This window comes from Penicillium daleae (genome assembly GCF_028827525.1).
Source record: "Penicillium daleae strain IBT 16125 chromosome Unknown utg000005l_segment0_segment0, whole genome shotgun sequence".
NCBI lineage: Eukaryota > Fungi > Ascomycota > Eurotiomycetes > Eurotiales > Aspergillaceae > Penicillium > Penicillium daleae.
Window position 1 is genome coordinate 3,836,275 of NW_026623153.1, and position 24,048 is coordinate 3,860,322.

Consider the following 24,048-nt stretch of genomic DNA (forward strand, 5'->3'; position numbering starts at 1 on the left):
TCGCTCGTCACAATCGAATTTAGTTAATTTAGTCATCAGTGAGGCTGTGTCTAAACTGATGATCCCTATCCCGTCCCCTCCACTAATTTACATTGTACCCAGCCATTGTTCTCGTCCGAACAAGATCGCAATCGAAAGACGAAAGAGACTAGGCAGCATGTCAGCGTCCATGCTCTGCATAAACCATCAGTAATATTTGAACATGACTTGGCATGCATGCAATATTATTGTCCTCGAGCATATTTCAACGTGGTCGTCCAGAGCATAATCTGAAATGTATTAAAGCCGGCAGGGGCTGCGGCAAGTGCTAGGCATTATACGATAGTACAGTAACTCCGAAGGAAAAACTAAATGTCAAAGTCCCCTGTCTGGCCATGGTCTGCCGGGCTTTCTCCTCAATGCTTCCTTAACCCCAGCCACTGCTAGGTGGCTTGATGCTTGTTCATGCTACTGTTCGCTTATGATGCCTCGGGAGCAAGGGGATCTCCGTAAAGGCAAAAATGAAGTGGTCGGCTTTCGGTTATGTATGTGCATTGTGCAATGCATTGCCGACTACGTTTAGAGAGCAGATATTATAATCAATTATGCTTGTTCAAGGTTCAAGGCTTGGTGAGATTCACATATTTCGGAGACGACAACCCATTCCTCGACGGTGCGTGGCAGTCTGCTCGGGTATACTTGATTCGGTAAACAAATTGTCGATGGCAACTCTGCTGGATTCGCTGGAAGCGTTCCTGCAGGTCAATGGAACCTCGCGTCGGGCAGATCATCTTGCAGTCTGCGGGTTTCAGACGAATCTCTGGATGACCACCTTGTACCTGAGTCATGCATGTCTAAAGGTAGCTGCTGCAATCCCCGGTCAGGAAGCTCTAGGTGATATTGGTTCGATAATATATTACATCATCATGCAATGTAAGCTCTCTCGAGTCTAGTTGACAGCGGTACCTACTGCTACATCACCTGTAGCCGTGGTACCATAAGCTCAAAACCAGCTGCGTATGTTTAAACAATCAATTCCTTTCAACGTATCTCTTTAATTACCCCGAGGGAAACCTCTAATAATGGTACTACGGCCACTATCAAGTATACTTCTCTTGAGGCTATCGGTGTTCAGAGAATATAATTCTACCTAGTAGTGATCGTATTGTGGTGTTGACCTGCGTGATATCCAAGATATATCCGTTTAATAACTGACCCCCGTAGGACCTTGATAGTAAACAACAGCACTGGATTATTGGCCTTTCACTTCCGTGAATGAACAAGACTGCAGCAAGCAAATTCTCCAGGGCTTTATTCAAACCATATCTCAATTGATAGTTAATTGAATAAGTGTAAGTAATTGAGAGGTTGAGATGCGCCCGGGTTGGCGTGCGGATGCGAGCCTCGGCCCAGGGGTTATTTACCAACGACAGGAAACATCTCTATAATCAACTAAATCTATAGGAAAATACGATAAAAATATCTTTCAATAAGAACGTAATGATCTTCAGTCCACCGTGGATAAACTGTAGAGCCACTCACTCTTTACATCTTGCAATAACCTTAATATTGGGCAATTTTCCTATCGTGTGCTCTACGTCGCCAGGCCCAGTGGCCATGATTATATGACATACCATATCCAAGTCAAGCAGCAGTGTAGGGACTGATCGGGATTTCAAGACTGTGTGCTCCTTCATGACAGATGAATTGTGGATTTAGAAGGCACTTAGTTTGGGACCAGAAGCCATATTTGCCAAGATGACAGAGATAGCGGGATATCAGCTCAGAATTGGAGAAGTGCCATCTAGAACAGTTGTATAGAAGCCTAAAATATGTACATCAAATATACACCTACTCTGCTATGGTTCTCCAGCTCCAGACTGAGACAATAAGATATTTGGTTCCTATAACCCCGCAGGGATGGAAGATAAAGACTTACATGCTCCCTTTGGGATATAATTCGTCAGTGATGAATAATTAATATGAAATTTAAATACGGTTGATAGAAGTCATTGTCCTTCGGATAATGAACAGTCATGGTCGGGAACAAGCGTGCGTTAGTAGTAATATATAAATCAGAGGCACCGGCAAAGAATTTCCCTCGCATGGAAACCCTTTTATCGCAATACTTTCCCCATCTTTGGAATTGAACCTTTTGAGAGACTTCCGTATAATGAATCATCATTTATTGAAGAGTGTCACCTGCTGTGTTCTAAAACACTCGATGTTGGAGCACCATTGGAGCGACACGCAGTTTACCTAAAACGTGGTTACCGGGCCAACCATCCTCCGTTGATGGCTAAACTTGGGGAAGAAACACTTTTACCGAACCACTTTGATCCCCAGTCCAAAGCAGCAAGACACAAAGGCAACTCCAACTTGCAAGTTAAAAGAATTCTCGTGTGCTTTGGCTTGAATGAACTCCTTTTTCATTGGGAGATCGCGACCCTAGACCGGTTGACTCTGGAGCGGAACCCACCCACCCCCGCAAGCCCGACCACGATGGCACGACTCAACACGACGAATCCGCTGAATACGGCTATTCAGCGGAAGAAAAGCTTGAAAGAGAGAAAGGAGCCATTCCAGACCCGCGATTCCACCGAGCAATACACCAACACCAGGTCCTCCACCGGGAGCGGCACCAGCGCACTTTCCAGAGCGTCATCGCAACGGCACAGCCGAGGATCAAGCGCTGTATTTGACATTTTTTCTGATGACAGCTCCATCCCGGAGAGCAGAAATAGTCCCGGAAAGCAAAAGAAGACCAGGACCCTCAAAGCTGCGAATGTCAACTCCCTCCTCCTCCCGATCAGTCAGACCCCACGGCAGAGGCCCATTGTCAAATTGGAAACGGACGACTTTGAGAAAGAGAACGATATTATGGAAGATACACCAGAGCGCCACACAGCAACAAGGGAGGCCCCGCGGCAGATCTCTCCGACAAGACGAAACATGGCGCGAACTCCAAGAAGAGGCCGTGCAGACAGTATGCCCCGTGCGGACAACACGCCTTTGAGCCCCCAGAGCCCAGAATCAGAGACAGAGGACGAGTGTGAGGACAATAGCTTTAACTCACTAGATGACTTCGTTGTCAGTGACAATGAAGATCTCAGCTTCCATGAGACATCAGATTCCGAGACAGAGGATGAAAAGCTCCCATCGCCGCCTCCACCCCCAAAATCAACCCGAAAGAGATTGATGAGAGGAAGACGACCAGATGCCGATACCGACAAACAGCCTCTGAAGAATACATCGCTGAAAGCACCCCTTCGCCTGCAGTCCAAAATCCCCGAAACACGAAGACTATCTTCATCAAGTGAAGATAGCCCCAAACACGTGTCTCAGGAAGACCTCAACCTCTCTACAAAGCTTAGAGCGATGGATCTAAATGGCGACAATGAGCCAACTTCTCAGCTGGAAACAAAGTCCACACGGTATGGGTTACAGGATGTCTTCGTGTATCAAGATTATATGGTTTCTTGCTGACTATTCAATGATGCAGCTCTATAATAGAGCTGGACTGTTCACCAAAAGTATTACGACCAGCAAGAAAGAAGCTGGAAACACCCCCATCAAGCCCCAAACAAACCCGCTTGCGATCTCCAACAAAAAGCAAGATTCGAATTCCAGCCACTCCTCACCGCGAGAGTGTTGATGCATTCTGGAGCCAAGAGGAAACAAATAACTGGAATGATCAGTATTCGCCCCGCAAGGAAAAGACCTCCAGTCGCACTGTGATTGAACTGCTACAAGACTTTGACGATTCCGACGAGGACGAGGATAGAAGCCGTGGATCTAGCTCCAGCAGTGATATCGAAGTTATCCCTAAGATGGATGCGAGGATACTGACGACACCAAAGCCGCTTAGCAAGACAGCCATCAAAAAGGCAGAAGCAGAAAAAAACCGCGCAGCTAAAGCTCGACGGCTCTCATTCAACAACAAGAAGGCTGAGTTTGCACAGACCTTCTTCAATGTTCTGGACCAAGCTGCATCTGGAGGCGAGGTTAGCAGGCTTGCAAAGCCCACTGGCGGAGTCAAAATCACTTGGTCAAAAACCCTGAATACAACCGCTGGGCGAGCTCATTGGAGAGGTGAACGAGTTGTTTCGCATGGACCAAATGGCGAGACAAGGGGCTTTAGCAAGATCCGGCACCATGCGACGATCGAGCTGGCCGAGAAGATTATTGATGACGAATACCGGCTCATCAACACTCTCGCTCATGAGTACTGCCATCTCGCCAACTATATGGTTTCCAATGTACACGACAACCCCCACGGCGCCAGTTTCAAGAATTGGGGACAAAAGTGTGCTGAAGTCATGAAGGATCACCCAGTCTACGGCGGACAGATCCACGTAACGACAAAGCACACCTACCAGATTGACTACAAGTACGTGTGGAATTGTATGTCCTGCGGCCAGGAATATTGCCGCCACTCGAAGAGTATCGACACGGAACGCTCTCGCTGCGGTGCTTGCCGAGGTGTGTTGCAGCAGATCAAGCCCAAGCCGCGCAACGTATCGCCCAAGAAGAGCACGGCAACGCCAGGCCAGAGGAAGATCTTGGAGGATGTGACGAGGAATCTTGACGATCTTGTTTTTTGAGCATGTTGAATACCATCATGTGAATGTTTCGACGACAGTCATTTTCTTTTGTTATGAGGGAGATTTGAGATATGACGCTCTACTTGCATTTTGAATTAGCCTGTTATCTCAAGCATACCTTGCATTTTGAATTAGCGAATGTCTTGACTGCGCCACCTTTGATCGAGGCAGAATCGATCATTCATCTTTGAAACCCGACCTGGAGATAACTTTCGTTGGACTTGTTCATATTATTTTGTTGACTATCTAAAGATCCTAACTAATATCGATTTAACCAACCGCTCCTGAAGACTGATTCCCTCAAATCCCAAAACACCCTCCATACCTGCCATAATACCCTCAATAACCATTCATATACCCATCCGATTCCCTTGCACTCTCTCACCTTCCCAGGCCAACCCCTCTAAACAAAAAGACCCCAATCCCAAATCTCCAGTCGATCCACCAACGCACCCACAGCATCCTCCGCAACAGCCTCCTCCCTCGACAAACCCCGCGCATCCCCACTCTTATCAAACTCCTCATGAGGTACATTGAAAAACACCAACAAATCCGTCTCCTGGGCCTCCAACCGCACCATCAAATAATGGCACGTCACCTTAGAAATCGGCAATCCCCCAGCTGTCCCATCAAGCGCAGCACCACCAACAGCCGCGTCCGTAACAGGAGCAGTCGTCCCATTAGTAGGAGCGTGAACACGTCCACCCCGTCGACGGGAAGTAGTCAGAAACTGGACAACGCCCTTGTACGCGATAACCGATGAACCCGGCGGCGCGGACGCGCCGAGGCGAGTCGGGTTCACGCGCGTGGGCGGGTCGACGATTTGGATTGCGTCGCCTTCGTCGCATAGGTCGTTGAGGTGGTGCAGTGCGGCGGCTTGGTCGATAGTTTCGCGTGTGGCGCTTGCTGCGGTGCCGCTGGTGGCGGTTAGGGATGGGTGTTGGTGGCTGAAGGTGGTGAAGGTGCTGAGGGCGTCTTCTTGGGAGACGCGTTGGTTGATTTCGATGATGAAGTTTGAGAGAGTGTCAGGGGATAGGAAGAGTTCTTGGTGGTCGGGGATCTCACGGAGATCGCTGTCGTATAGTTAGTGTCTGATATCTTTTTGAGTTTTGGGCTGATGGATGTGGAATGAGATGCCGGGTCAAGTTGGATGGTTGGGAAGGGCCAGTTTTTGAGTATAGGATAGATAGATCCAATACATGGGTGGTGACGGGAATAGGGGATCAATTTGACCATTGGAGAATGATATACTTACCTTCCATCAATCCAGTCCTGCGGCACTACCCCGCGGATCGCCCCGCCGAAAAAGTCTTGCTCAATGACCTGGGCCATGATTGGAGTAGACCAGTCGAGAGAACAAGAGCAAACTGCTAGTTGACTGATCGCCCTCGATGGTCAGACGTATTGAATGCTGGTCCGGTCTCAATGAGCCGACAAGGCAAGTTGAAGCTTTGAATTTACAAGCTGGATGCCAAGCTCTACTCGTCCTTCAGAGATTCAATTTCTTGCGGATTTCTGCAGTCGGCGAGTATAGGATCAAGTGGCCGAGTCAAGTACAGAGTGATTTGAGAACAATTATGGCAAACCAACTTCAGACGGATTTGGACTCTGATTTTATGTCGACGAGGTGAGTTGGAGGCAGCAATTGCGGGAGGCAGTCGTCCGCCCAATGACGTTGGTCGTTGGCCGGCGGTAGCGCGGTTGACTCAATTCTGAGCCTCTCAGTTGTGGCCCCCAAAACTACAGACTATACAGACTATACGGAGTATATATCCAACTAAACCAGTACTGGAAAAATATGGGCATCACGATGAAATATCGTTGATTTGGTTATCAGATGTTATGCTACCATGAGACTAAAAGATGTAGAAGCTCAGACCAGAATCGACTCGGTCGTCGCGTCATTTAATCAAAAAGCTCCTCCACATAGGGATCCAGCTCAATCAGGCGGAACTGCTGGCCCCATTTCGCACGGAACTCTTTGTTCCGATACGCATAACTAGTCACTTGCGAGAAGCTGACTAGTTCCACATTCCAGCCGCGCTGCAGTGCGCGCTCAACCATCCGCATGAATCCGCCAGAGAATTCGGCGACCGCGGCATCGCCGGTCGCCAGGACAATCGTCGACGGTTCGTCGGTGTCCACGATGCTTTCAAGCATCTTGAGGTGTAGAATTTCGTCCACACCTTGCTCAACCCATCGATCCCCAGTGGTGCCGACCGTTTCAGGCCCGGACGTGGGGTGGGTTGTCCACCCAGGGCCCTTTCGGAACTTGGATGGACGTGGTGTTGTGTGCTTGACTTTGTGCACACGATCTAAAATGTTGGCTTCGTAGCCAAGTTGTTCAGCCTCCGTGATGGAAGGCAGTCGATCCGAGCCAACTAAGACTCTTTTCTCAGCTGGACGGCCTCGTTCCATGATCAAAGAAAAGTTGGCAAAAGACATGTGTAGCCGGCGGATTCGGGTTGTGACAGGAATGTTCCGCGAGACTTTTACCGAATCGTGGAAACCCACCATGATCTGAGAGGACTTGTTAGCTTCAAAAATCAATACATTCAAACATAAGCGAGACACATACATTGGACATGTCAACGAAGACATGGATAGGGCGGGGTTCAACACCCTTCTTGGTTGAAGGAGACCGCCCCACTTGCAATACAAGCTGAGCGTACTCAGGGAACTCCCGGAGAAGCTTCGTAACTAGGCCAATTCGGCGCTCCTTTGCGGTCTTGTAAGCAGCGGGGAGGACTCGGATACCCGCAGAAGTAGTGACGATATTTCGAACAGCATCGGAGTTCAGAGTCCAGTCTGTCTCGTCGTATGATGAAGGCGGAGTGTCGTCGCGATCGTCGTGCGAGTCGAGACCGCCCACTTGGGACGGAACGAATGCCAGGACTCCGGACTTCTTGGTGATGGGTTGGTCGAACACGACGGTACTCGAGTCAGACTCTGCACCGGTGCTGGTCTCTGAGAGTATTGGTTCGGGGTCGACATTGGACTTGATAACCTTTCTGGCAAGCTTGACCCCGGTGTTGAGCTTGGGAATATCGGCTGGCTGGGCTGTATTGCCAATTGCCGTCGGTGGAGTCTGGAGAGGCAATGTAGCTGTAACATTGCTCTTGGTAGGAGAGCTGCCTGCAGCATGTCTTAGGATCGTGAGGGGTTGTTGACGAGGGGAAGGCGGGAGTGGACGAGATCGATTTGAGTTTGTTTCTTTGGTCACTCGAGGGTTCGACGTCTTGAGTGCCGGGACGGATTTGCGGGGCGTCGAGGTTCTCTCTTTGACCGGTTCCTCATGTGGAGGTCGCTTTGGTATTGGGAGAGCTGGGCGTCGGTCGAGTAAAGGCTGCTGGGTATCTCCGGGCCCCGAATCATTTTGAGAAAATGGCTCTTCCTGGCTGAGGAGATCCCAAATCAAGCCGAAGTCTCCGAGTTTTGGGTCGCTCCGCTGGGGTTTAATCTCGTCGGTGCGACTGCTGTTATCGTATGAGGTGTCTTGGCTAGGATGTCCCTCGCTGGACGGAGCAGCGGGAAGACCCGTCTGGTGAGCGAGATCGGAGTTTCCCTCATAAGTGGGAGACCTGATAAGGTCAAGCACCTGGGAGAAGTCCCAATTTGAGGTCGACTCGGTGGTCTTCGTTGCGAGCATTGATGAGTTGGGTGGTGGGTTTAGATTAGATTGATTGGAGGAGAGTTGAGGTGATAAAGAAGAGTCACGAAAATTGCAAGGAAGCCACGCAGTTGATGGTCAACATTCGAGTTAAATCTCATTTCGTAAAGATGTAAGAAGCAGAGCTTGAAAGCACATGGTGGGGGTCAGGGAGTCAGGTAGATTCTGGGCAGCAAGAATGGGGTTGTTTGGAGATGCGGTGGCGCTGGGTTGACTCGGGGAAAGTAATGCATGTTGTGACCGCTTGCCTCTGTCGAGGGAGATTGCACTAGTCCATATCGGGATAGATTGTTGATGCCTCAGCGAGATGGCCAAGGTAGCACGCACGTGATGTCAAATGATGACTAAGTGTTCTTGGCGTTTCCAACCCTACTTCTGTTACAAAGCTTGGCACCACAGTCATTCCAACGTCATGCGCAACATCGCTAGATTTCGGATCCGGGCAGGCTGGCAACACGTCATGTCGCAGGACACCCCCGGACTCTTCTCTGATTCGGTGGTCCGGCGATCCACGATTCATGCTTGTTCTTACTATCAATGTTCAGTTAGCGTAGCCAAGGTTGAAAGACCGCGCTGTAGATCAAACAAGCTTGTACATATCCGCAAACAATAGCACGACGTCATGTTTGTTTGTCATTTTGTTTGGCATCACATGGGAAACATTGCATATATAAACCTCCTACTTTCCAAGCGTTGATTTTCTTTCCAACAACTCTTCAACTTCTACAACTATCCATTCAAGTTACCAAACTTCCAACAACCATCAATCATCATGTCTGACGCCGGCCGCAAGGATTTCTCTACCAGTATGTGATACACTCAGCACCTCTCGCCACGTCTTCGATGCTAACCTTGTTCTCCAACAGAGGCTAAGGAGGAGATCACTCCTGACTCCACCAAGTCCACCCAGCAGAAGGTCAAGGAGGGCTTCACCGACACCACTGACCGTGTCGCTCGCGGCTTCCAGACCGACGACAGCAAGAGCGCTCCTCAGGGGGCCTTCGACAAGACCCAGCGTGCCCACGACAATGAGGCTCACGGCGGTGCCACCGGTTCCATGTAAGACATTCCCATCTCGGCCTAATAAGGCGTCTTCTAGACAAAGCATCCAACAATGAACACCAGTCTAACCCAACTTTTTACAGCGGCGACAAGGTCAAGGGTGCCCTCGGCATGAACAACTAAGGTGTCTAATCATGCACCTTCGAGGAGATTGCCCACTGGGGCGTCTCGGCAAATTTGATGTTTTCACGACTCACAGAATGAGCCCCTGATGATACCTTTTGCTATTATGATTTCGTTACGAACCTGAATGCAGATCACTGCCACATATTTATTGCTCCTCAATATTTCGTAGGATGTTCTAGGCTGTAGTAGGATATCGTAGTTCATCGTCGCTCGACAAGATTTCCGAACATCATATCTCGTTGTCGTGTGAGATGGCCTAACTCGCGCTCTAGTTCTTTGTATCGCGCCCGAGCTCCTGGTACATCCTTCGGTAAGTCGTGGAAAGCTTTCACACGACCTTCAAGGGACCTGACAGTCTCCCTCAGCCGAATGACATTCTCTTCTTCCACCATAATCTTGTCGATAGTAGGACCACATGGTTGATTCCGCTCGAGTGATGCAATACGGTCCTGATATTCCCCAACTTTCGTGCTGAGCACCTTCGTGCCTCGCACCCACTCCGAAGTCAAGCTCTGGGTATCCGCCGGCGTCTCGTATGCCTTGTCAGACCTGAGCTCTTCCAGATCATCTTGCAGCCGTATGAGCTCTTTCTGGAGGTATCGGTGCAACATATCCACCTTGGCCATTTGGTCTTGCGTGTCGAACTCTTCTGCTGTGAGCTCGACAATCGAATGGCTCAGATCCTCAGGAGTAGGGTTCAAAGTGTTACCAAGGGCAACTGCTGCATCAGAAAGATCGTCTAGATTGTTTCTGCCATTTTCGTCAAGGCACATCTCGACTTCGTCCAGAATTTCCTTCTTCTGGCGTTTATGAGGGTCCTTTGCTTCAGCCTCTTCACGTAATTGAAAGGTACGGACAGCTTCTTCACGAGCGAGGTGTTGGAGACGGGTTTCCTCGTCCGCAGCATCGTTGGCTGCAGCCAACGTCAAAAGAACGCGGAGGGTGTCCTCGTTGCGTTCGAAATGGGGTACTGGTTTGGGCGCATACTGGCGGCTGAGCCAGGAGTTCACGTACGCCCAGTCCTTAGCCTGGATAGCTGCCTGGCGGGCTTTGGTGGGGGAGGCGAGCGAGCCATCGTGAAATGAGTCCATTATGCAACCTCTTTTGAAATGATTCCAATTGAAGCAAAGGATTATTAGGGGGAGCCGATTGTTATTTGGATAAATTGTTGCAGTTCCGATAAGATAGTGCAAGGCGGTCTGACCTCCAACCCGCGCCCGTGAAGCTGTCCTTTCTCCCCGCCTCCACCAGACTGGGGAGGCATTGTCAACAAGCATGACCAGCTACTTTCCTTCTGGTGCCAGCAATGGCTCGTCGCCAGTATCATCATCCCCGCTGTCTCCGCCGCCCTCTCAACGCTCCACGGCGTTGTCGAATCGCTTGACCTCCGTGCTCTCGGCCTCGTATGCCGACTCTGACATCCGCGATGCCCTGGAAACCTTGAGTGTTCGAGGAATCCAGAATACTGCCGAGACAAGACGTCAGTTACGCTTGGATGTACAGAAGGAGGTTGTTGATAGCAATGCGGAGATTGTGAGAGATTTCGGGAATGTTGCGGAGGTAAGAATCTCCCCGCACCCTGTTCGCAAAAGCCTCCGCTGATGCTAATGCTTTGTCACAACAGCAATTGAGACGAATTGGAAGCGTGATCGCCGCCCTCAACCAAACATGTGACGAAATGCGTAAACATATCGGTCAGGCTAAGCAGGAGACGGCACCAGTGTTGGAGGAGGCCACCGCGTTGATGAACCAGAAGAAAGGCACCGAGACGAAACAGCGGTTGCTAGATGCTTTCTCGAAACACTTTTTGGTACCCGAGGAGGATCTCATGGTCTTGACGGCGGCTGAAGAGCCTATCGATGACCGCTTCTTCGATATACTTGCCCGCGTCAAGCAGGTGCACCACGACTGCGAACTTCTGCTCGGCGGCGAAAACCAACGACTGGGCTTGGAGGTCATGGAGTTGAGCACCCGACATCTCAACACTGCTTATCAGAAATTATACCGGTGGATCCAAAAGGAATTCCAATCTTTGAACCTTGAGGATCCACGAATCAGCAGCTCGATCCGCCGCGCATTGAGGGTGTTGGCAGAGAAGCCAACCCTGTTCCACAGTTGTCTTGACTTCTTCGCAGAGGCGCGTGACTACGTGCTTTCAGACTCGTTCCATTATGCGCTGACAGATGCGATCTCCGGTGCCACTGGAGCCGAACCTGGGGGTGATCGCAGCGTCAAGCCAATTGAGTTCTCAGCACACGACCCGTTGCGATATGTTGGTGATATGCTTGCTTGGGTGCATTCAACAACAGTGTCGGAGAGGGAAGCACTGGAGGCTCTTTTTGTCGCTGATGGAGAAGAGCTCGCGCGAGGTATCCAGGCTGGATTGAGCAGTGAACCCTGGTCACGCATCGACGAGGAAGAGGAGGCTACGTTTGATGGTCGGAAGGCCCTCAGCGATCTGGTAAACCGCGATCTTACTGGAGTCTCACGATCACTTCGACAGAGAGTCGAGCTTGTGATCCAAGGGCACGACGATCCTGTGACCTGCTACAAAGTGGTCAATCTGCTTTCCTTCTACCGCACGACTTTTGCTAAATTGGTCGGTCCACAATCAAACCTGGTCGACTTGATGCAAGCTTTGGAGAAATTTACATTTGGCCACTTCGAGGTGTTGATGCGCGACCAGGCCAGTGCCCTCTCAACTGATCAAGCTGCCCTTGCTCCTCCAGATGACTTGTCACCTCCAGAATTCCTGTTGGACGCTCTGGAAAGCCTCCTATCTCTCATGAAATCCCACGATGCATCAGTGGGCGCGGACGAGTCGTCTGACGCGGACAGCGAGAATTCATTTACCCCCGTCCTTCGTGCCACCTTTGACCCATTCCTGACGCTGGCTCGGTCCTCGTCTGATGAGTTGAAGGATACTACCGCGCAGACTATATACCGCACCAATATTCTTCTCGCAGCGCGGGCAACTGTCCAACCATTCTCTTTCGCCAGTGCAACACATATTGCACCTCTATCCACCGCCCTGTCTACACTCCGCACCAATCTTCTCGACATCCAGCACCAGTTCCTACTCGAGATGTCTGGGCTGCAGACACTTCTCGAAGCACTGGAGCCATTCTCCAATACCTCCAAGGATGAGATGGAAACAAAGAATGAACAGACTGAGAAGCCAGATCAACAGAAGCCTCAGCTTGCCGATCTCGCCAGCCTTCCTGCCTTCCAACCTGAAGCTCTGGTTGCGTCGAGTCAGCAGCTGGATGACTTCCTCCCATCTGCGCTCATGGACGCGACTGATAACCTTAAGCGTGTGCAGAGCGCCTCGCTCGTGCAGAGCGTGACCGAGGACGCCGTCGAGGCATTCTGTCGCGACTTCGAGTTCGTGGAAGGCATGATCATCGCCGCGGATGAAGCGCGAGGTATGACCCAGGCGAGCCTCGGAACCGGAGGTAGCGTATTCAGTGGTCGGAGTGGGAGATCTTTGCGGAGACCAGGGACAGGAGAGGATCGTGACGAGGATGATGGCGAGAGAGAGGACCAGTGGAGCTTACGGTCGTTGTTCCCTCGGACCACTGGTGAAATTCGTGTGCTTTTGAGTTGAGTTGATATTGGAATATGGTACAGGAGTACACCTCGAATGAAGATAGAAGTATCTGAAACCTTTTGTATATACATATCTAGCTGTTCATGGCCTTACCAGGAGCTGGCCTGAGGCAGGCGTAGAATTCATGTTTTGATCCAATTTATGGCTCTGTAGCTCAAGACCTCAAGAGATCCCAACAGGTGTTATAATTGAGAATCAGTCCCAATTGGTACCCCCAATCGCCAGTGGTCTAGTGGTCTAGATGGCCCTAGATTGCTGCAGCTGCCATCTCGGTGGTGGGCGGCTGTCTGGACGTTGCGACGAAGCTTATGTGGAGCGCGTTCAGGTGGCGGTGGTTGGGGCCTCTCTTTTTTTCCTGCCTGCATTTTAGATGTATCCCCAGCAGACAATTCTGAAGCATTTTATACTTCTCGTATATCATTTTAATCAAGGAAATTAGGAGAATATAGTAATCTCTTTTTAATATCTCTTTAAGGGTGTTGGTGGCTATATCCATATGTTAAATGCTAAGTGCGGTATCGACGTGGAGTTTTGGAGCATCGTGAGCTGAAGATAGAGCATCGTTGGGAGTTTGTATGAGAAATCAGAAATCGCAGGTTCAATTCATAGACTTGGAGTTTTCTTCCAAGGCGAGACTTTGGACATTATATTCGCTTGAGCTTCATACTCCCCTCCACTGCCTCGACACGGAAGGCGAGCACTCCGAATGTGAACAGTATATCACAAAGCTTCCCCCTACCTACTCAATAGCCATAGCCCTTCAAACTTCGCTTGGTCGTATTCTGCCTTCAACAGGCTCCTGGCTATACTCATTAGCCCCCTCCGGCCTTTCTCGAATCAGCCGGTTGCCCTTCAACGCCTCGGGCCTGCCCACGTCATCGAGGTCGTACTCAGCTAAATGAGTGAAACCGAGATGTCAGCTAATCATCAAAAAAGTTAACCAGAATCTTAAGACTAACAGCGTTTCTCCTGAGTGATATTCATGTACCGAGGCTGAACGCCGCTCCAGGGCTTAGACGCTCCCATATCGACATCTTTATCAGTATCACGGACGTCCTCTTGACCCTGAGCTTCCGCTTGTCCTTTGGCGGACACAGACATGGCGAACAAGGTGGTTGTTGATATTTCCAAGTTTTTGTAGAGTTTTAAGCAGAGGGGTTGCTGTTTGCATTGGCTAATTCGGTAAATGTTCTAAGACCTGTTATTTATAGAGGCTCGGATTTGCCGCTGGGCGTCATGTTTACGCTACACTTACGCCCCACACCCGTCGTGGCGCGGTGAGAAAGAGCCTCTGGGGAAAGAATAAATACTACAAATAAGAGCATCACTAAGAACATAAGTAGAGCCGACCATCAGGACTGATTGTAAGGTAGCGATGGAGTATTGAGGGATGAAGCTTGTTCACATTCACTATTCTAAACCTTTCATATCCGGGCATCAACACCGTAAAATATGTGGAACTTGGAGATCAACAATGGCATCCGTTGATTCTTCAATGCAATAAAAGCTATGTGCTTAGTGATCGAGAAACAAATTCGTCTATGCATCTAGTCGGCTCGGTGACAATTCATGATTGTGATTCACGGGGAAATCGACTATCAGAGCGATGATGTATACACTGGTGAAGAGCTGATTTATATCCTTCACCAATGGTATACAATAAAGCTTCTCCACAAACCAGCTTGCAGAAATTTTCAGAATAGCCTCAGTCTTTCAGCTGATAGTGGCCGAAGAAATCGAAAATATACTCGGTGGCGTTGAAGACATACTTGCCCAGTGGACACTGAGAAGCCAATCTCTCGTAATCGTCATTGCCGACAGTAGAAGGCCAGCAGTGACCGTTTTCACCCTCACGATAGTGCTGCACAATACCAGCCTGGCCAGCGCAGTCCCAACTAGCATGATTGACCAGAAGTTGCTGGAAAACGGTCTCATTCTTGGTCCATTTGGCATTCGCGCCACATCCATTCCGCTCCGCCCAGCCCTCGAGAATATCGATAACGGGAAGCTTGGGATGTTCCTTGGTATTGCCGTCAATGGGAGCGGTAGTGTCGATGGTGCCGTGGAACTCGAGGAATGGATATCCTTCTTCACGCTTCGCGGGCGCACAGGGGCCTACACCGGGTATATCGTCGGTGTTGTACCAGGCGCCACTCACGGCAGCAAAGGCAGCGAAGCGGCTACCAACCGTGGCATTGCAAGCAATCACGCCGGTGAAGCCTCCCCCATTTGACTTTCCAGCAGCGTAGACTCTGCGGGTGTCGATGCAGAGCTTCTCTTCCATAAGGGTCAAGAGATCGTTGGTAAAGTCCAGATCATTCGGACGAGAGGTATCGGCGCTGGGATTGGAGAGCCAATAGCCATTCTTGCTATTGGGATAGATCGCAATACCATTTGGGTTGAACTCCGGGTTGGAGAATTGGGATAGTGCTTCTTCCTCGTGCATGTCCCGGGACGCGCCGTGGAAGGAGAAGTACAACGGCGTTGGCTTGTTTTTATCATAGTTGGTTGGGACGAAGAGCTGATACTGCGATCGGTACCTGGCAGATGCAAGGTCTTGCTTTCTCCAGGATTGGGGAACTTGGAAGGAATATCTTTCCCACAGCCAGAGCGACTGGCAATGCTCACACCAGCCAGTACGGCAAAGGAGAGAAGGGATGAAATATACATTGCGTTTGTGCTGCGGCGATGGTATGAACACGATGAAATCCAGTGAGGAGGAATGCCTTAGTTATAGCACGTCACGAGGATTCTCCTTTCGTGTGAGTTGTCAAAGTCGATCTGGAAAAAGATCAATTAACGTTTGATGGAAACGAGCTGAACGGCCCCAACAAAGGAAAGATATGCCTTCGCCCTCTTCTGCGCTTTTCGGCCCCCGCGATCAACACAGCCCTTGCAGTTTCCTGCCACAAAATACTCAGCACTATATAAAATCAGAGCACAACAATCAGGCAGGACAGTGTGATTGGTGGTATATTCTCGGAAAATGTCCTGCATCAATCTCTGGCTGGCTCCAGACCTGCAGAATCGCCTGATGAAGAGACTGGTTTTTGGATGCTGAAAGTGGACACTGCCAAGTACATTCTCGCCCCCAATCAGCAAAGATGTCTCTACTATGGATGATCTTCGTCCTGCATGTCATGCCACGCCGTGCTACTGACTCGTGTTGTCTACAAGAGCCAGGCATTTCGTCACTAAATGATAAGCTGCAGCTGCCGAGAAATCTGCCCTGATAAATGTCTTCGGTCTCCCGCTTATGATTGCAACACCGTCATTATAATGGCCGTTGAGCCATCGCCATGCTCTTAAATCTCAATCCCATAGCCTGATCGCTGTGGGTGTGCTACTTCCTACACTCGCCTCGGTCGCGGTCAGCCTACGATTTTTGACTCGACATCATTTACGAGTCGCCCCCAGAGAGGATGGCTGCACTCTTTTGATATCCGTAGTCCTGGTATGGGGACCTGGGATAATAACCATCGCCGGCGCTGTGCTAGGAGCGTTGGGTGCGCATTCTGTGCGGGCAGGTCCTAATGCCACTCATCAGAATACAATTCTCAGAAGTCCCGAAGATGAAATTGCCGAGCAGGTACGAACGATCTCGACCATGTCCTTTTGTGCCCGGAGGGGACGTACTAATTTGACTTAGATTGTTCTTGGATACTGTATAGTCGAAAAGATCACGTTTGGAGTCATCAAGATCAGCGTACTCCTGGCCTATCGGAGAATTTTTCGAGGCAGGACATTCAATATTGCCTCATTATTGATGATAGTGGTTTGCACTGTTCTAGTACTTTCATTCTTGATCATCTCGGCCCTTCAATGCCATGTGCGGAATTGGAGTCTCGAGCACTTGGACTGGTCGCATCGAACACATTGCATTCAAGCGGAGATATCGTGGTCTGGCTATGCCATTACGGACGTGGTCACCGATTTTATTCTTTTGCTCTCCCCAGTACCTCTGAGATGGAAGCTGCAGCTTACTCTATCGAAGAAGAGTAGTATGTTACTGGTCTTCCTTCTCGGGTCTCTCTCCACTACAGTTAGGATCACTAGGATGGTAGTAATTTTGTATTTCACTTATGGTACGTCGATTTTCATCTTTCAACACGAATCAGAGCTGACTGTCACTTAGGCTCATCTGATGGATATCGACACCTGCTTGACCCCATCTCAACAGCGCTGATATGGAGTCTGGTGGAAACTTCAGTGGCGATCATTGCTACCTGCCTGCCTTCTATCCGCCCCTTGATCCATCGATCCTCGGCCAGCCATAAGAATAATCGTCAGACATTTGATATTAACCAGCTGTTCAAGCCAGGGGGCTCACAGCTCCTGTTGCATCCAACTATACATGAATTTGACGAAATCGACAACCGTAATCGGCTGACCTATCCAGGATGTGAAGGGGTGGCCACGTTAGCACAGGAGGATGCCTTCAAATCGAATAGACTGCTATGCCTACAACACCAAATATACCAACTAAAGACTTTGCGAGTTACAGCACGTTTCGTTTTGTATAAAATCCTTGAATACTTCGAGATGAAAGTGAATTGAGTTGTGTCTATAATGCTAGACAGTGGCATTAGTCAAAAAAGCAAGCAAGCTGTAGACTGTATGCATTTTGCATCTTGCTTTTTGCTTCAATAATACTACGTAGGGTACTTAAGAACAGTACTACTTTGCAGACAGTGATTGGTGACAGCGCAGAGATCTGGACTGGATCAACGGAGCAGACCCATCTCGAGGGATGTCCCCTACCTTCGACTAATAATCTAACCATATGTCATTCAAACGGCGGCAAGACAACTGACAGCCAATCATCAGCCCTTTTCTTTTTTTCGAGGTCGTGTTCGCTCTGTTATTCCCGAGATCGTAGTGGGTCTATCTCGCTTGACCTGGTGCTCTTGCGTAGACACTATTGACTATATATACCCTATAATATGCAATATTCATAGCACGGATGCCTCTAGTCTGTCCTACTCATCTGCAGTACGCACACAACAACCAGCCGATCTGATGCATTTGGTCGGTATATAAAGATCAGGTAACCCTCCCTTTTCCCACCACTCAATTATCAGAAAAGGACTCAGATCTCAACTAATCAGTATTGTCTCATTATGAAGTCCCTCACGATTCTCCCCCTTATCCTCTCCTTGGGCTACTGCATTACGCCCAACTCGATCTCAAATCAGAAGTCAGACAATTTCTACGGTGTGAGTGGTAATCCCCCCCCCTCTTGGGTGCATATAATTAGCATAGACTGACTAACCCCTCGCAGAATGATCTTATCATCGCCGCTTCAGACGAGGGCGCAGAGACCTACTATGGATACAAAGTTCCAAGTGGAGAGTGTGAAAATCTCACAGACCAACCGTAGGTCAAGCATATCCCCTGTTGGTGCACACACTCTAAACCTCAGAACGAGATCCGGGTGAATGACAAATCGAAGCTTTACTGTGATTTTTTCAGGTGAGTCTTACCCTTTCCCCCATGAAACACTGTGATATTGATGAAATATAGCGACTCCGACTGTTCGGGGCGGCAGGTCGTCTCTGTGTCCAGCTGCTACAACAACACATACAACGAGGATGTTATCACTGTTCCGTCTTTCATTTGCTACTCTAGCGATGACCTTGACTGCTAAAAAGAGGGTCTGGAGCTTATAGAGTGATCGATTGAAGTTGTATTGCGTTCATGGAGAATTAGCGGTCCTCGGCTTGCGGTATCCACCCCGGAGGGGTTTCAAATGATATCTCACAAAGGCATACGTGGTTTCAAATAAGAGGAACATATTCCGTGCTCTACACTATTTGAAGCTCCTTGATAATTGATTCGATACATTCCCCTCCATTTATACTGTATCATTAGCAGAATCAGCTTCTAGAACAGCGATCTTGTCGAGGGACCTTGGCTTTCTCTTCCTGCTCAGACGACGCACGCCGAGGGAGACATAGAAAGCTCCATATCCCTCTCAAATGTTCCTCTTTTGGGTTGTACAAATTTGAAGTTTGGTTTCGCCTTCTTTAGAAGGGACACATACAACCCATGCGAAACCCGCAAGTTTATACCTCCTACAAATCACAAAAATCGGTAGACAAGTCGTATATTTCATCTAGTACTCTGAACTCTCCACCATAAAAGAATCAAACCCCAAGACATGCAGGGCCATCGCTAAACCCCAAAGAAGTCACCCAAGAGCAACAGCAAAGTGTCATCAGACCACCCGATCCAATGCATACCATGGATGCCATACACCAGAATCAATCAGAAGCAGACGCCCAAAGTGATACAGACCAACCGTACCGATACCAGAAACGAAGACAAACATGATCAAAACAGGGCCGGCCGAGTAGTAGTATCGGAGGAACCAAAGTTGAAACAAGAGTGACAAGAGCCGTAATTGTCTTTTTATTCCATTTCTTACATCGTTTCGAAACACCTGAAAAAGAAACAAAGATGCGTGTTCGTAGGAGAACTCAGGTCCTTCCATGACATTCGCAGAAGGAGACGGCGTCAACGCCATCTATCCACCACGTTCACCAAACTCTCGCGCCCAATCCTCATACCTGCGCAGCCCATCTGGTGAGACACTGGGTCTAATAGAGTACAAGCTTGCCTCGAAATCCTGAAACTTGATGGGACGAATTTGGTCCATGGGTGTGTATAGGAGCGCTTCGCCGAGGTTGCGGAGCGGACCCATGGCGGCGTCTTTGGCGAGGGCTGTGATGTCAGAGCCGGAGAAGCCTGAATTACATGTTAGAAACAGATTCAAGATCCAGCGAATGTGTGGAGATGACAGGTGTTTACCTTCTGTGACATGGACCAACACTTCGATATCCTCAGCGCTCAATTCATGATGCTGATGACTCAATAGCTTACGTAGCTGTTGCTCGCGTACATGGTGTTCTGGTAGGGGAATATATTGCCTCCGTACGAACCGGCGCCGCGCAGCCTCATCAATATCCCATGGCATATTCGTTGCCGCAAGGACTAGAACACGACTCGCATCACCTTCCTTCTTATCGCGGGCACTCTGCTCACGGCCCGCAGCAGCACGCTGGAGATCAGACCATTGAATCAAAAACTCGGTCTTTGATCGGCGCGATGCCTCGTGCTCGGAACCGGAAGACCGTGCAGATAGCAAAGAGTCAATCTCATCGACAAAGATGATGGAGGGTGCAAGAACCTTGGCGAGACCGAACAAAGCACGGACGAGCTTTTCGCTTTCGCCATGCCATTTGGACGTTAAACTTGAGGAGGAAACAGAGAAGAACGTAGATTTGGATTCCGTGGCTACGGAACGGGCGAGCATAGTTTTGCCTGTGCCTGGAGGGCCGAAAAGGAGCATGCCGCGGGCAGGCTCGCGGAGGCCTGAGAATAGATCGGGTCGGAGGAATGGATATACCACTGCTTCCTTGAGAGAATTCTTGGCTCCGTCAAGACCTGCGATATCATCCCAATATACCTCGTCGCCACGTACGACGATATCATTGAGGATCTGCCGCGCGGACTGTAGATCCACGCCTTTGGGCAACTTGCTCAAAATCTTGGTGATATCATGGTCGTCACCTTCGTCTTCATCTTCTGCTTCGCCTTCTGACGATCGCTGCTCCCAAGACTCCTGATCACTCGAGGGAGGTGTCTCTCGTCGCTTCACTGGAGGTGGTTTGCGTCGTAAGGCGTTGCTGCCGTTCGCTCCTGAGATTGACATTCGATCCACGCCACGCTGAACATCGTCACTGCCTGAAGATGGTGACATGTAGGTCGGCTGACTGGTTGGAGCGACGCGCGGTGCAGACTTTGTTCGCGGCTTGCTACTTGATATATTGCCGTCCGGATCCTGCCGGGGCGTCGTTGGTCGAGAGTTGCCTTCTGATTTTGTGATATTTGTGATTCGTGGGGGAGGCGGGAGTGTTGTCCTCAAGCCAACAGGCTTAGGTTTTATTGATGGCTTGGCAGCCGGCGAAGAGGTAGGTGAAGGGGTGAAGTCCCGTGGATCCGGCATGGCAACTAGACCGGGAGGAGGAGGAAGCGGTCGGCGACTTTCAGAGGCAGGTTGAGGTTTTCGTGGAGACACTTGAGCAGAAGACCTGGGTGATGGTCTGCTCAGAGAGGATGGTAGCTTAGGCTCTCGCCAGTTTGCCGGAGGAATCCGATCCGCTGCAGAATCTCTTCGCGGAGGAAGTCTCCCCAACGAGGGAGGTTCGTCGCCAGAGCTGGTCCTCGGCTCCGTTTCGCGGCGAAAACTAGGGTCGCTAGCTGCCATCTGACGAGTCGAAGCCAGCGTCGCATCGTTCACGGTCTTCTCGCTCGACGGGGTCCGATAGATGTTTCCCCAAGCCAATCCCGCTGCTTTGGAGGCGGTCGGCCGCATCTCCTTCTTCTTTGTGCTGGCCTTGGACTTCTTCCCATTCTTCTTTCCATCTGTGTTTCGTAGCGTCGTCAGCATCGTCTTGCGTCGCTCCGGGCTCGACCCTCGAGACTTGGTCTTCTCGGACGAGTTCGAGTTGACACGCAGAGCCGGCGAGTCCAATAAAGGAGCATCGTCCTGGAGGGATTGCGGCTCGGAGGTATGTCTCGCCATGGACGGAACCGAATGGCGGCCTGGGATAGCCGCCGGTTTGGAAAGGTCGGTGTAGCCGACGGCGGGAATTGTACCGTCTCCGATCCAGCCGGGGTGGTTATTGGATGAGGAGGATCGTTGTAAGATGGCGGGGAATTTGCCCTTGATCAGGGTGGCAGCGTCTTTGCTCCCGTTGGCCTCGGCAGATTCCTTCCGGCTTTCGCGCAGGGCCTCGAGTAGATCGACTCGCTCGCGGCATTGGACCTCTAGCGCGCGGATAGAATCCTGCAGAGCCCTCTCCGTTTCAGACTTCGGTGTATAGTTCGATGGTACACGACGAGCATTGTGATGGTAAATAGTCTCGAGGGCGGATCTCCAGGACCTCAATGCCTCCTCTTCGTTGTTCTGATATCATGAGCAACTGCCGTTTTTGCACTGCCCGCTCGGGTCGGGACCTGGTTTTGGGGGGAAAGCGGAACGACCTACCTGACCCTCGAAATAGACCGCGGTCGAGCACGCGAGATAGCATTCATCGTATGTCTTCTGCAGGGAAGACGCGGGCCGTGGGCGCATCATTGGGAAATTGTAAGCCCGCACCCATTTCACTGCAGGGTTGTGGTGGTGGTGGGGAGGAAGTAAGACGATGATCTCCCGCGGAATGGTGAGGGGATTTTTCGCGTGACGTCGTCGGTTCGCTGGTTACTGCATGCGGACTTGCCTACTCCACTGGCCTGCGGTGTCTTAAAGAGACATTTGGATGTAAGGCTTAGGGTTGTCGTAGTCTATCCATAGTCTTAATATTGGAAGGATATTTTGCAAGACAATTGGTCTACATCCAATGTACTTCCTGCTTAACAGGATATTGTCTGATCAAGCTGTCGCCACTTATGGAGCCATCATCGCTTTTGGGCTACTGAATAGATACCATTAGTGCTTTGTTAGAATATTATATTCGCAACATGTTTACTGGTGAATGATCAGGAATCGTTCAATAACTGTTCAAGCTTCCTCAGTTACTGTCTACTAGATTGGTAGCCTTGCTGTGCTGATCTCGTGATAGACTACACCTATATGCTCCCCAGGGCTATGCATCCTGCGATAACTAGTGTGGTATCCTGTCTATGTTGCGCTCATCTCGGCATATTTCTATTTGAATAAACCCTCCAAATCCCCAAAGTCATCTCGAGAGCAGTATTGCGCACAGCTGCTAGTCTATGGAGATGGTCCCTAGCTAGTCAATTACTCAAAGCATGATACACTAACTAGCGAAAGAGGACAGGAGAATTGACCTTCAAAGGTGAACCACAAGGAATGCACGGGAGATCGAATACATCCAGATACTCGCTATCTGGGGTTCTACAATAGTTGTCAATGTGATCTATACCTACAGTTTTGGAGATTGATACAACTGGCGTGTATGGATCAATACCGTGTGGATATCCATTTTTCCGTGGACAATTTTCAATACATGCTAGTACCGTATGGGAAATTACAGCAAATGCGTCGCGTCGCGAAAGTGTGAGGACACAGGTCAAACTCGAACTCCAACACTTGAATCCTTTACCAAGACCGTGATATAGCTGGCTCTTCATCTAAGGTTTCTATAAACCCTTTCAATATCCCTCGACATCCCATCCCAATACTGGCATTCGCAATGACAGACACCGCGGAGAATCTCACCCATCTCAACGAAGCAATTCGTCGAGTAACACCGCCAGTCCTGGTATCTCTGCTCAGGGCAATTTGTGAGACAAATCCATCTGCCAGGGCTCTGGTGAAGGACCGGCTTTTCGTGGACGAAGCTGCAGTTCCCCAACCAGGAACCCCGCCCAAGATCCCCTCCGATTTCCAGGACAGCGAGGACAGTGATGCTAGCGACGACAAGGCGAAAGAGGATGCTAAACCGCCCTCGGCGACTACCGGTCCCAAACGATTGAGAACGCGTTATGCTTGGTGTAAGAATTGCGAAGAGGAGTATGACATTACTGCAAATACCGCGACGAGCTGTTCCTACCATCCAGGTATGTACTGTTTAGCAATCTACCAAACCCATAACCATTGTGGGCTCGAATTGAATATCTTGAATTGATGTAACGTCTAGATGACTATCCCGAGCCGGATGAAGACATGTTTGTTGACCATGATGTGGATTGTCATGGGCCGATTGATACTGAGGACAATCGGAGCATGTATCCCGAGTCTTTTATTTACTCCTGTTGTGATCGCCATGGGGACGAAGAGCCCTGTGTTACGGATTGGCATAGGGAGCGTCAGTATAAGGGCTCGAAGAGGCAGAAGTATTAGATTGAAAGGAGAATAGTTGGATGGCGTTTGTGGAATTGGTTTCTATCAAATATTTCTGGGTTCGCTTCCCGTATCCTTGTCCTATGATATGATCAGGGAAGCGAATCAAGAAAGATGATTGATATCA

The 24,048-nt window shown here is 49.8% G+C and overlaps 12 protein-coding genes across 12 annotated transcripts; 6 read left to right on the plus strand and 6 right to left on the minus strand.

Moving 5' to 3' along the window:
- Positions 1-2,481: 2,481 nt before the first annotated feature.
- On the plus strand, positions 2,482-4,583 carry N7458_005556 (uncharacterized protein; the record flags this gene model as incomplete). Its single annotated transcript, XM_056908938.1, has 2 exons — positions 2,482-3,413; positions 3,482-4,583. 2 exons carry the CDS (start codon positions 2,482-2,484, stop codon positions 4,581-4,583), a joined length of 2,034 nt encoding a protein of 677 aa, XP_056767556.1.
- A 403-nt stretch (positions 4,584-4,986) lies between these two features.
- Positions 4,987-5,915, minus strand: mog1 (Ran GTPase-binding protein MOG1; the record flags this gene model as incomplete). The annotated part of the gene is made up of 2 exons (XM_056908939.1): positions 4,987-5,656; positions 5,839-5,915. 2 exons carry the CDS (start codon positions 5,913-5,915, stop codon positions 4,987-4,989), a joined length of 747 nt encoding a protein of 248 aa, XP_056767557.1.
- A 573-nt stretch (positions 5,916-6,488) lies between these two features.
- Positions 6,489-8,232, minus strand: N7458_005558 (NYN domain-containing protein; the record flags this gene model as incomplete). The annotated part of the gene is made up of 2 exons (XM_056908940.1): positions 6,489-7,103; positions 7,162-8,232. The coding sequence occupies 2 exons, from the start codon at positions 8,230-8,232 to the stop codon at positions 6,489-6,491; spliced, it is 1,686 nt and encodes a 561-aa protein (XP_056767558.1).
- A 793-nt stretch (positions 8,233-9,025) lies between these two features.
- Positions 9,026-9,438, plus strand: N7458_005559 (heat shock 9/12 family protein; the record flags this gene model as incomplete). The annotated part of the gene is made up of 3 exons (XM_056908941.1): positions 9,026-9,059; positions 9,120-9,312; positions 9,399-9,438. 3 exons carry the CDS (start codon positions 9,026-9,028, stop codon positions 9,436-9,438), a joined length of 267 nt encoding a protein of 88 aa, XP_056767559.1.
- Positions 9,439-9,641: 203 nt separating this feature from the next.
- N7458_005560 (uncharacterized protein) lies at positions 9,642-10,532 on the minus strand (the record flags this gene model as incomplete). The annotated part of the gene is made up of 1 exon (XM_056908942.1): positions 9,642-10,532. The coding sequence occupies one exon, from the start codon at positions 10,530-10,532 to the stop codon at positions 9,642-9,644; it is 891 nt and encodes a 296-aa protein (XP_056767560.1).
- Positions 10,533-10,716: 184 nt separating this feature from the next.
- Positions 10,717-13,048, plus strand: cog6 (Golgi transport complex subunit COG6; the record flags this gene model as incomplete). The annotated part of the gene is made up of 2 exons (XM_056908943.1): positions 10,717-11,001; positions 11,066-13,048. The coding sequence occupies 2 exons, from the start codon at positions 10,717-10,719 to the stop codon at positions 13,046-13,048; spliced, it is 2,268 nt and encodes a 755-aa protein (XP_056767561.1).
- A 763-nt stretch (positions 13,049-13,811) lies between these two features.
- Positions 13,812-14,152, minus strand: N7458_005562 (uncharacterized protein; the record flags this gene model as incomplete). The annotated part of the gene is made up of 2 exons (XM_056908944.1): positions 13,812-13,945; positions 14,011-14,152. 2 exons carry the CDS (start codon positions 14,150-14,152, stop codon positions 13,812-13,814), a joined length of 276 nt encoding a protein of 91 aa, XP_056767562.1.
- A 604-nt stretch (positions 14,153-14,756) lies between these two features.
- Positions 14,757-15,497, minus strand: N7458_005563 (CE1 family esterase; the record flags this gene model as incomplete). Its single annotated transcript, XM_056908945.1, has 1 exon — positions 14,757-15,497. The coding sequence occupies one exon, from the start codon at positions 15,495-15,497 to the stop codon at positions 14,757-14,759; it is 741 nt and encodes a 246-aa protein (XP_056767563.1).
- An 879-nt stretch (positions 15,498-16,376) lies between these two features.
- On the plus strand, positions 16,377-17,608 carry N7458_005564 (uncharacterized protein; the record flags this gene model as incomplete). Its single annotated transcript, XM_056908946.1, has 3 exons — positions 16,377-16,640; positions 16,701-17,136; positions 17,187-17,608. The coding sequence occupies 3 exons, from the start codon at positions 16,377-16,379 to the stop codon at positions 17,606-17,608; spliced, it is 1,122 nt and encodes a 373-aa protein (XP_056767564.1).
- Positions 17,609-18,171: 563 nt separating this feature from the next.
- N7458_005565 (uncharacterized protein) lies at positions 18,172-18,698 on the plus strand (the record flags this gene model as incomplete). The annotated part of the gene is made up of 3 exons (XM_056908947.1): positions 18,172-18,267; positions 18,333-18,427; positions 18,575-18,698. The coding sequence occupies 3 exons, from the start codon at positions 18,172-18,174 to the stop codon at positions 18,696-18,698; spliced, it is 315 nt and encodes a 104-aa protein (XP_056767565.1).
- Positions 18,699-19,577: 879 nt separating this feature from the next.
- On the minus strand, positions 19,578-22,190 carry N7458_005566 (uncharacterized protein; the record flags this gene model as incomplete). Its single annotated transcript, XM_056908948.1, has 3 exons — positions 19,578-19,798; positions 19,862-22,022; positions 22,104-22,190. The coding sequence occupies 3 exons, from the start codon at positions 22,188-22,190 to the stop codon at positions 19,578-19,580; spliced, it is 2,469 nt and encodes an 822-aa protein (XP_056767566.1).
- A 1,081-nt stretch (positions 22,191-23,271) lies between these two features.
- Positions 23,272-23,921, plus strand: N7458_005567 (uncharacterized protein; the record flags this gene model as incomplete). The annotated part of the gene is made up of 2 exons (XM_056908949.1): positions 23,272-23,638; positions 23,719-23,921. 2 exons carry the CDS (start codon positions 23,272-23,274, stop codon positions 23,919-23,921), a joined length of 570 nt encoding a protein of 189 aa, XP_056767567.1.
- Positions 23,922-24,048: the final 127 nt, after the last annotated feature.